Here is a 12,032-nt window from a genome sequence, read left to right as displayed (position 1 = left end):
CCTTATACGACACGTGGATTTGACATGCAAACTTTAGATTTTCGGGTTCTAACAATGACATTACTATGTTGGACTGCTCACACATTTTTGATCAAGAGATATCTGGAAGATCCCACAGGGTGAAATACAGTGTCAATGATGTGGAATTCAAAATCTCATACTATCTTGCTGATGGGATCTACCCCAAGTGGGCGACTCTAATTTCATCAATACGCAATCTAGTTTCGGAACCTCACAAGTTGTTTGTAAGGAAACAAGAAGGCTTCTGTAAGGATGTGGAGAGGGCGTTTGGGATTTTAAAAGCCCGATGACAGATTATCAAACGACCCGCTCATTATTGGGATATGGATGATATGAGTTATATCATGAAATAGTGCATAATATTGCACAATATGATTGTCGATGATGAGCGACATCAAGATGATCTAGCCTGGCACGAGTTTAACGTGAAAAAGGCGATTAGAAGAGCATAATCATAGTATGACGGCGTGGAACCAAGCATACAAGGTGGGCCTCCATCATCTTTACCTGAGGAGAATGTCCGTCGCAATTTGATTAGGAATAGGCGTGTGAATAAACACTTGAAGGAAAATTTGATTGAGCATGTATGGATCCAAGCGGGAGACGCACCACATGCTTGAGGGGCCAATGTTGTTTAGATCATGTGTTTGTGGTTTAGTTTATGTGTTTGTGGTTTAATTTATGTGTTTGTATTGTGAAATGAAATAAATTGTATTGTGTTTAACGTTTTTAATATTTTAATATTAATATATTAATATTGGTGTCATTTTGAAGAGCTAATTAAATAATTAATAATGATATAATATTCTTAATCATAAAATATTTTAAATATTTAATTAAAGGACACTTCATAAATTTTAAGATTAAGTAAATGAGTTAAATATTAATATTCCTATATTTGGGCATCAACACCATTGTGTTAATAATCCCCAAAATCTATATTTTTACACTTTTTGATCCCCAAAATTGATTTGGGTATTGAATGTTTTGGGATCCCCATTGTAGAAGGCCTAAGTTGTCTTATTTTGGGTATTGTTGCACAGTGAGAATTGTCGTTGTCCAATAGTAACTATAATTGCCACTGTTTGATAGTGGCCATTTTCTTGATGTGAAAAAAAAAAAGTTGGGTGGCTGGGTGCACTGGCTCCTTGCCTAACGCATTTTCCTACGTGATTTCATTAAAGTAAACTGCATTGAGATTTGATTTTTTATAGTGGGCTTAAAAAAAAAAACCCCTATATTCTAAAAAGGACTTTTAAAAAAACCCAATTTTTTATGTAGTTAATGAGATTAAAATTAGAGATAATTAGGCTTAGGTCCCTTAAAAAAATAGTTTTTAGATGGAGATCGGGGGTGTTTTAAAATTTATAAGAAAATCATTTTAATTCATAATAATTTATAAGAAATTTTTTTTAATTCATAATAAAGTCATTTTAATTTATAAGAAAATCATTTTCATTTATAATAAAGTCTTTTCTCGATTTGAAGAGTATTTCTTCCTATTTGAAGGGTATTTCCTCTCCTAGGGTGTAGAGTGGACTTTGTAGAGGTTGCATGTTAGTCCAAAATCTTGGAGTTAAAACCTAACATAAAGCCGTCAAAGAAGAAAAATAAAATGACTTATTTGAAAATTAAAAATCATAAATCATTACCGATCTTAGTTTAAAAAAAGCTCATAAATGAACTGAATTCTAGTCTCCCTTTAAATTAAGCACTATTTTCTCACTCTAAAAAAGAAAAAGAAAATAAAAACTCATGGACCAGCCCGTTTAAGACTATATGGGCCAATGCTCAACCAACACAACCAAAGCACAATGGATCCAACTTGAACTGCCTAAGCTGAATAGTCGCGCTTAACACCTCTAGTTTTGGCTTTCACGTGAACCATTAAACTGGATGGTATAAGTGAAAAAAGCCTTCTTTAAAGGGATTTGCTCTCTATTTATAACTCATTTCTTTTAGTTATGATGATTAAGCTGTCTTTGCTTTAGATTTGGTTGGTCTTTTTAATTACGAATTAACACAGTTTTTTTTTAATTACGAATTAACTTAAAGAGAAGATCGCTTTAAGCTCTAATTAGCTTACCGTGCCACAATATGGTACAGAAACTACAGCCAGAACAATGGCTAAACTGACGTTTTGCAATACACGTTCCACTATTACAATATATCTAACTGCACCTCACCAAATACATATAATTTGATGCATTCATTACATTCATCAATCAGAGAGATCAGGTCACACACCAGAGAGAGAACAGGTTAGATCATTCCACCAGAACCCCAAACTGAAGCGTAAGACAACAGACAACAGCAAATTAATACACATGCGAAACACTAACAATGCACTTTGTTGCTTATTCTTAGTCATGCCATGCAAAATCTCCTTTGCCCTCTCGTAAGCTTCTTCCTCTTCTATAATCAATTTCCGCATCTGAGCTAGATAGACCCATCTGATACTTTCTGCTTGATTTAGACGAACCCATCTTTGAAAATATGTCCTCTTCATTGGTCAGAATACGAATACCAGGCGTGCTCGATCGAGACACATCACCAGGCTGCCTCCATGATTTGTGATCTGAATCATACAAGAAAGGAACATTACTATCTGCCAAACAATATGAAATGGGGGAAGAGAGGGAGAGAGAGATGAATACTCCCCCATCCCACAGAACTCTCCCTCATTCCTTTTTTATGTCTGCCCTTGACATTTTTCTTCCAAAGCAGCAAAAGCACCCAGGACAGAGGTTTGTGGAAAAAATCAAGTAAATAAATAGACAAGCGTAAATGTTGGTCTCCTCAAATTTTTGATACACAAGAGTGAATGGTATATCCGCATAAAATTTGACTTGTTTAAATATATTACTTGAAAGAAGTTAAAGGAGAATTACCTACAGTAACATTTAAAGAGATTACCACATCTTCTGATTTCTAAGAAACATTCATATCCAAAATCAGGGAAGCTTATTATTAATTAAGGTAGAAGCTCTTATAGCAGTCATAGTTTTGAATTTTTTTTTTCCATTCTTGATTGCTTAAAACCAATGAGCAATAGCATATTTTAGTTCAAGAGTAACAGTTCACCTTCATATCCATTGCCCAATGTCGGCGAGTCAGAGTGTCCACCCTCATCAAGACCTGATTCTGATTTAAGACTATTCTGACTCTGCAAGTTCGTCTGTGTTTTCTGTGCTTTTAGCCCTTCAATGACAGATGTAGGTTCTTCTTCCGTGAGCGATTTATGAGAGGTAAAAGGTGTCATGGTAAATGAGTCCTCCATTACATCAGAAATCTCCACATATTGTGTGGTGGTGATAATTTCATCAGCACTGAACCCAAAGGATGCCCTATAGGCTTCTATTTCTTCCACATCTTGCTTGGGACTTCTATTGTGCCTGTTCTGACTTCCATTTCCACCAGTTGAGTAAACATCTGAATCCTTGGAAACACTTAACCTTCCACCAGTATGAGGAAATGGTGGATTATCCAGATAGAATTGTGCAAATGTTGCAGGACAGAAGAAATTTGAGTCTTGAGATGCCACGGAGGCTCCAGCTGTCTCATGCCCAAACATCCTGGCAGAACCACCCCTTGGATAGGTGCCATTTTGGGGAGAAACTGAAGCATCCCACTGTGAGGGGAAATCACGATCAGGAAAAGGTGATGATGAACAATCATTTGATGCCCTCGAAATTGGTGATCTAAGACTACTAGCAGGACTTCCAGGATAGAGAGAATATGTCGCGTGAAGATCATTTGCAGCAATGTAATTGGTCTTGTCAGTGCTTTTAATATCTACTGAAGATGAGAGGAAACGAGCAAATGGAACATCTGGGGAAGAGGGAGTGGTTAGGTGAGCCAATTCTGGTGGGGGAGTGAGAGGAGCTGTGGATGGCTCAGTTGTGAAGGTTGAGAAAACAGGAGGAGAGACCAGTTGTGTTTCATTGGCATATGGCCCGGTGGCATACATTGAGGATGAAGGACCTCCAGGTGAGTTGGCAGATAATGACAAGAAGCAACTGGGTGACTGAGCTGTTGAAGGAAGGGCAGAATTTGTAAATGATGCTGGTGAAGAAGGCGGAGCTAAAAGTGATGGAGCAAGTGATGTGGCTTGGTTGTTCAACCCAACTGTTTGTTGTCCATTTGGCTGGGTTGCTGATGCATTGCCTTCAGGAATGCGAGATGCAGGGACTATACGCTTTCCACCTTTCTGTGAACCAAAACAAGAGAATGCACCCCAACATCCTCCCCATCTCTTTCTCTGTCAACAATATAAGATTCATTGGAAATTGCTCATGAAACAGAAAAAAGCAAAGACAAACAAATAAAAAAAACCAGTAAATCTCGAAAATCATTCTTAATGACTAAGATGGAACTTTATTCATGGTGTGCATATATCAGCATGTATTATAAAATAGACATTCCATATACTTGGGAAGTGGGATTTCACAAGAAAATGTGAAGCACTGCCCAAGTAATGGTCTTAATGGATGGTTATGCATCCATGTAACTGAATCATACAACATTTATTGCATTACAGAAGAAAACTGCACAGACCTTCCAAAGTACGATATCAATGGCCTCCAAAGAAGATGAATCGAAGCTATTCCATCAATAAAAAAGATGAGAGTTTTATAGCAGATACATTTCTAAAAAGGTGGTGGACTCTAAGGGGTCAACAGTTTAGAAGATCAAACTTACTAAGGCCCCATTTTGGGGTTTAATGTATTGGGGTGGATTGTGATCCAAGCAACAAAATTATAGGTAAAATCATCCAAAATTGATTGAAATCTGGCATTGAAGGAGAACACTCAGCATGGTAAGCACGCAATATATGAGATAATGGAAAACTGTCAGGTTAATAAAATGATATTATGAAGTTGAATTGGACAGTGATTGGTGACCGAGAATCATGCACAGCCCAAATTAAATCTATAAAAGCAGATCTGTCCAGCGAAAAACACCTGATGCAAATGAAGTCAGGCTCATCCCCAGATCTGAGTGAAAGAAACCCAGAAAGGAAAGGAGAACCCAAAAGCCAAACAAAGCAAAATGGTGCGCAAAAGCGAACCCCAGATCTGACACTGAAACCCTCACTGACCCATTCATTGCAGTAGCACAACAAAGCAAAGCAGAAGACTCAGCAGCTGTATTATTATTGTTTGAATCAAAGAGCAAAGCAAAGCAGAAAGCATAAAAGAGATTTGGGGGGGGGGGGGGGGGGGAGGGAGTGGGAGGCATTACCCGTTCCTGCTGAGGAAATCTGTTCTGCTCGGACCCCATTGAAGCAGTGCTTGAGCTTCTTTGATTTGCTTTCGAGAATATAACAAACAAACCCACTACACTCTCACTCTCACTCTCACTCTCGCATTCCTTTTCTCAGCCCAAGAACAGCAGATACGGACTGCCACCATCCACCACCCACCACCCACTTGCGATTTCTTCTCTCTCTCACTGGGTTTGTTTGTTTCACTCTCAAAGGAGGAGTCTGAGAGAGTCTCGAGCTCAAAGCAAAAACAAAATGTAAAGCTGAAATCTCAAAGTAATCTGAGGCAATCAGCGATCCCCGGAAAGAAAAACGCAATTTTTCTTTAATCTTTAATTATTAAATGGAAAAGGATAATTGTAGATCAAAGGACAAGGAAAGACAAAAGCGAAAAAGAAAGATTGAAGTGAAGTGATAGAGATAGAGAAAGAAAGATAGAGAGAGAGTGAGAGAAAAGTAAATGAGTCTTACAATAGAATTGACACCTCTGCTCTTTTTCTTTTTCTTTTTTTTTTGCTTTCTTTCTTTCTTTTGTTTTCTATTCTTATTTTTATATTTTTAAAATAAATAAAACAAAACTGTGCGTTTGTGTTTCTAAAGGGTTGGGTTGAGCTGACCAGCTGAGCAAGGAAAGACTAGTATTAAATATTATTAATAAGGCTTATTTGCACATTTACTTCCTGATTTATAAATTTTTTCTCACTTTACCTTCTTATGTTTATTTGTATCAAATAACCACTTGAACTTTAAGTCTGTGTCCCACATAACCCTATTTCGTCCACTCTGTCTTGACCTTCGTAAAAAAGGATGACGTGACGTGGGTAATATTGTCCTTTGAGTGCCACATGAGTGTCATTTCTGTATTTTGTGGGCCCTAAATGGCCACGTTGGCAATGACTGAGCGCCACGTCGGCAATGACTGAGCCTGAACACTCAGTAGAAGTCGAATAGGTGGGTTTATGTCTTTTAGGCTATTTCCATTCTCAAAAGTAATACAGAGAACTCATCTTCTGGAGAGAGGGAATCTGATCTGTACTCTCATCTTCTTAATCAACCCAAAGAACCCATCACCCCAGAGATTCGATCCAAGGCAGAGATTCAAATTTGAGAATGACGAAGCTTAGAGCACCTGACGCACTTGAACCAGATGAAAGTAAGTGGACGCCAATCAATCTAGGGTTTTTTATGTGGATTTTTTTGGCTTTTTATGTGTTGTATGTGTGTGATTCGAAAAAGGTTAGGGTTTTTATGCTTTTTCTGTGTTGTGTGGGTGGGTGTGATTCGAAAAAGGCACATGGGTGAGGATGAAATTAGTTATGCAGACAATGAAGCTGGTGATGCATATAATGAATCTGAAAGTGATGATGATGATCCTGATTTTTTAGATGAGTTTTATGAGCAGAGTGATGAAGAACTAAGATTGTTGAAAGAGGATCAAAGGATCTATACTAGTTATGTAGACCTTGATGAGGTAGATATTGATCCTAACTATCCTTTGGATAATGATGTGCCATCAGACAGCACGAATGATGAAGAGTTAAGGACTCCAAATCACTCTTCAAGTGAAGATGATGAAGAATGGGCTGCCACAAGAAAACTCCCCAAGTTTGTAGACTTCAGGCCAGAGGTTGACATGAAGAAGCCTAATTTTGTTTTAGGGCACAAATATGCTAATGCTTGTGTGTTTAGAGATTTGATTAGGAAATTTTCTATAAGGTGTGCTAGAGAGATCAAATATAAGAAGAATGATAAAGATGTTGTAAGAGTTGTGTGTAAAAGGCAATGTGGCTTTGAAGTGTTTGCATCTGCTCAGAATGGCAGCACTGAGTTGTACCTGAAGACATTAAAGGGAAAACACTTTTGCTCTAAGACAACAGAGAACAGACATCTAACTGCAGACTGGTTGGCCAAGACATATGCTATTGAGTTGATTAGTCCAAGGTGGTCTTTGCCATAATTCAAAGTACAAGTATATAGGGATGTGAAACTGAATGCTTCCACTTCTCAGATTTATAGAACAAAGTCAAAGGCTACTGCTTTAATTGAGGGTACATACACTAGACAATTTGAGGCACTTTAGGACTATGCTGAAGAGTTGAGGAGAGTGAATGAGGGAAGTACAATGAAGCTTAAAACTGTACTAGATAAAGATGACAGACCTGTGTTTCAGAGGATCTACATATGTTTGGCAGCATTGAAGAAGGGTTTCCTAGATGGTTGTAGGCCTTTTATAGGGTTAGATGGATGTCATATCAAGGACCCTACCCTGGCCAGATTTTGTCAACTGTTGGAATTGATGCCAATAATGGCATGTTCCATGTGGCGTATGCAGTGGTGGAGGTAGAAAATTATGACATGTGGAGCTAGTTTTTGGAGTTTTTAGAGGAAGACTTGTGTGTTGAAAACAGTCATGACATGGTTTTCATGACTGATAAGCAGAAAGGTTTGTTGGATGCTGTGGCTAATTTTTTCCCCTACTCTGAGCATAGGCATTGCCTAAAACATATGTATGAGAACTTCAGGAAAGAGCACAAAGGGGTGGCTTTGAAGTTACATATGGAGAACATAGCTAGAGCCACACATGTTAACTGGTATGATGAAGAGATGAAGAAGATGTTGGATCTAGATGAGAAGGCTTTCAAGTGGTTGCATGAGAAGAATGCAAAGCATTGGTGTATTTTTCACTTTGGAACATTTTCCAAGTGTGACAGTTTAATGAACAACTTCTGTGAGGCCTTCAACAAGGCTATTCTTACTGCAAGAGATCGGCCTATACTTACAATGCTGGAGAGGATCATATTGTACCTTATGATATTAACTTCAAGTAGAAGAGCTGCATGTGACAGATGGAAGCATGATATTGGTCCTAGAGTATATAAGAGGCTGGATAAGATACAAGATGAGTCTGCATGGCACATTCCAAGGGTAGTTGGAGTAGGCAAATATGAAGTTCATACTCATTCCAACAGGTACTTCCATGTGGACTTGAATAAGCACTTCTGTTCATGCAAATCATGGGACATAAGTGACATTCCTTGCACACATACCTGCTCTGCCATCAACTACTTCAATGGAGATCTAATAGAGTATACTGACCATTACTACAAGAAGGCAATGTATTAGAAGACATATGCCCCTATGATCCAGCCCATGAGTAGTCAAGACCAATGGCCAAAGAGTGGCAACACCCCTATGAAGCCTCATTTCTTTCACAAACAGCCAGAATTAGGGCTACTACAGAGCCTCCAAAGCCACCCAATCAAGCACACAAGTTGAAAAAATTTAACTTCAAGATAAAAGGTTTTAAATGTGGCCAAGCAGGACATAACAGCAGGTCATGTGGGAGGAAACGTAATAGGGTCACCCCAAGTCAGGTAACAATTCATCTTTTAAAAAAAAAAAAAAAACTCGGTATTTTGTGATCCACCATAATATGTGGGAGCAATGACATTTTGTTGTTTGCAGGATGTATCTTTACAGGGCAATGATCAGGATGTCCCATATACAGAGATTGAAAGAGTACCAAAGATCAGAGTGAGCATTTTTGCATGATTTGTTGATTTTTCCTTTGTTCATTTGTTAATATATGTATATGACTTACTATGGAGTTAGTGAATGATTATGAAAATCAGTATGCTTAATTTATATATGGATGGACTTTATTACTTCCACATGAGGAGAGGTGGGGCCTAACAAAGGGATGCAAGACAGACAATGCAAAGGTCTAGTCCATCTCAACCTTCCCAAGCTTCAACTCATGATGGAAATATGACACAAGGTGGAAATGAGCTAGTCCAACCTCAAAGTGCATCTCAGCCCATGGAGAGCACTGTCCATGCCCATGTAGAGACCCAACCTCATGGGTCATCTACCACTGCACCAGCCCATGCTGCATCAGACTCAGCCTCTATGCCCAAAAGGAGGAGGAAGCAAAAAAAGAATACTAAAAAAAGTGTTGCCCAACTACACTTGGAGAAATGTAGGAAGGCCTAGAGGCAGTTTAGGCCATGCCAGTGATAAGTCTAGGAAACTCATGTTGTGTATTTTTGGCAGTTTAGGCTCAGAGGCAGTTTAGTCCATGGCAATTCACTCATTTTGTGTATTTTGTTATATTGAAACTCATTCTGGGAAACTAGGTTGCGATTTCAAGTATTTTGGGAAGCTTGTTATGTGTAGTTTAGGGTTTAGGGTGTTATGTATATTTTGGGAAGCTTGTTATGTGCAGTTGACAGGTTGAATTTAGATTCATTATTTTTGTTCATGTTTGGGTGCTAAATCTTTAAACATTTGCACTTGACAAGTTGCATTCATCACTTACTGATCAAGCATTTTGTTGAGCACTCCTGCAAATGCAATTTTCATTCCCTCATTACAAACCACAGAAACTATATTTCATTCCATTAATACAACTTACACATTCCATTACTATTACTAAAAGCAATACCACGTACCCCATACATTCTTGGCTAAAAGAAATACCTCATACATTCACCATTGCAGTTTGCTTTAAACTTAAATCCTTACAAAAATATCAGCCTACCCTATAACCACTGAAACCCACATCATCTTATTCCAATACAGAATTACACCACCACACCAAAAGGAAGAAACCCCATGACAGAAAAAGAACAATCCACAGACATTTGACTCTTGCATTTTTTTCTCCCCACTTCATGCTCCAACTCTCTAGTCTTCCTCAGCAAACCCGGGATCACATTCCTCGAACGGGGACACATATCGGGATCGAACCACATAAAAAAACCACATCCTCTATTTGTCTACATGAACAAGATTTAATTAAATACCAGAAAAATTTAAAGTTAAACCAGACAAAATAGGCTATTGCTATTACTCGAGACCATATAGAACACCCATAGAACCTTCTCTCTGGGTGTGCATCTGTCCAGGAAGTACAAATCCGAGCTTTCAGCCCACACCCACATCGAACGATTGATTCCCCTTCCATGCCCTGATTCGAGTAACTTTGGTTGCTCCGATAGCTTTGGTTGCTCATCTTGGACCACTTTGATAGTAGATTTATAGGAGATACAGTGAGGCTTGATTTTTAGGGAATGGGTTTTATGGGTCACATAAGCCACGCTTTATACACTGCGAATGAAAGGAAGAAGGAGGGGAACATAGGGAAAAGGAAGAAATAAGGGGGAAATGTGAGTCAGTGCCAACGTGGCACTCAGTCATTGCCAACGTGGCCATTTAGGGTCAACAAAATACAGAAATAGCACTCAGAGGGTTGAAAGGACGATATTGCCCTGAAACAATCGATGTCCTCAAGTTCAATCTCAATTAGGCTTATGGTACCAATACTTACACTTGCATCAATCCCCCTTCTAATGGGATCAATCTCCCACATTCCTAACGACATTTAATGACTTTCCTTTTTCGTTTTAAGATTTTTTTACCTAAGTTTTGGGAGTCTTTTCTTCTAAGCAAAGACTTTCCTTTAGTTGCTTTCTTAGACAATTAGGTTTGCTTTTCTTTTCCTAGTTGAATAAGGTTTAATCCTTTATATAAACCCAAAGTGTTTATTGTAAAAGTAGGCTTAATTTGAGATTAATAATATTTTGTGTGTGTGAGAGAGGGAGAGAGTTCTCCTCTTTTATATTGTTTTGATATTGTTACCTTAGAAATCACTGTAAGAATTCTTAATGGACTAATTACTAGTGTATTAGGAATCAACTAAACATTATGACTTACAGTCCGAAAAAGGGCTATACTAAGTCAATCCGGATGTTCTTGTCAAGTTGTGATTCTACTTTGACAAGGATTAAGGGCCTGATTAGTAGGATTTACTAAGTCCTAATTAGATATGTATTAGGAGTTCTTATTCTAGTAAGTGTTTGGTTAGAGGTACTTGATGTACAAGTAACACCTTTATGGGAGAACTCTAATCTCAACACCACTATATAAGAACAAGTCTCTGCTCTCACAATAAAAATAAAAAAACCTGCAAATATTCTCAGCCCCATATTGAGTTCCACTAAGGATTGTAGAGAGGAGAAGACTTGTTCATTATGGCATCATGTATGTGTTCTTGACTTTGATTAAGTTGTTTAATTAATCTTGTTGCTTGTGTTTCTTAATGTTTATGATCTACAGAAAATATGTGCTTACAATCACTGGCCGTAAGTTTATGTAATTATGTTGGTGAATTCGAACGTGCAAACAACATACTTGAGAGTAATAAAATGAAATGTTAAACAATGAACTTTAATGAAGAAAGTGTAGGTAATCTAATTATCACGAACTTAAGCAACAATTGTAGTTCTAACAATAAACCTCATGGGAAAAATAACTTAAATCTCTCATAAAAATACCAATAACAAATCGATACTAAGGAAATTGAAACCCCTAGAAGAGCTAAAACAAGAAGTGAATTGCTATGAAACACAGAAAACTATGGTATTGTTGGAATTTAGTTCTTAAGAAATCTCTGGAAACTTTGAAAGGTCTCATTGAAATTGGGGTTGGATTGTTGATGTTGTTGAGAGCTTCTTTCCAGTCTTCCACTTCTTTTTATATGAGCGTAACCTTGGTGAACCCTGGGAATCCCTTTATGAAATGGGACTAGGTTTTCCCCTTTTCCTTCACGTCCAAGTCTTCCCTCATTCCTTGTTTGGCTGAGATTGATTTGCTGAGTTTGGGTCGCACTGATTGTATTTGGGCTTTTATTTCACACGCTTTTGGGTTTTTAATTTATCTTTTCGGCCCAGTGCTTACCATGGTA

The 12,032-nt window shown here is 38.0% G+C and overlaps 2 protein-coding genes across 2 annotated transcripts; one reads left to right on the top strand and one right to left on the bottom strand.

Moving 5' to 3' along the window:
• Positions 1 to 2,126: 2,126 nt before the first annotated feature.
• On the bottom strand, positions 2,127 to 5,675 carry LOC147273349 (hydroxyproline-rich glycoprotein family protein). The gene is made up of 3 exons (XM_086257247.1): positions 5,266 to 5,675; positions 3,106 to 4,282; positions 2,127 to 2,599 (listed from the first exon to the last, which is right to left on the bottom strand). The coding sequence occupies exons 1-3, from the start codon at positions 5,302 to 5,304 to the stop codon at positions 2,385 to 2,387; spliced, it is 1,431 nt and encodes a 476-aa protein (XP_086113373.1). The 5' UTR covers positions 5,305 to 5,675; the 3' UTR covers positions 2,127 to 2,384.
• Positions 5,676 to 7,702: 2,027 nt separating this feature from the next.
• LOC147273348 (uncharacterized) lies at positions 7,703 to 8,410 on the top strand. Its single transcript, XM_086228206.1, has one exon. It carries the CDS (start codon positions 7,703 to 7,705, stop codon positions 8,408 to 8,410), a length of 708 nt encoding a protein of 235 aa, XP_086084332.1.
• Positions 8,411 to 12,032: the final 3,622 nt, after the last annotated feature.

Source organism: Dryas octopetala, chromosome 9 (assembly GCF_963921425.1).
Source record: "Dryas octopetala chromosome 9, drDryOcto1.1, whole genome shotgun sequence".
Classification (NCBI taxonomy): Eukaryota; Viridiplantae; Streptophyta; class Magnoliopsida; order Rosales; family Rosaceae; genus Dryas; species Dryas octopetala.
Note: the sequence above shows the minus strand (reverse complement) of the source record. Positions and strands in the feature narration are given on the sequence as shown.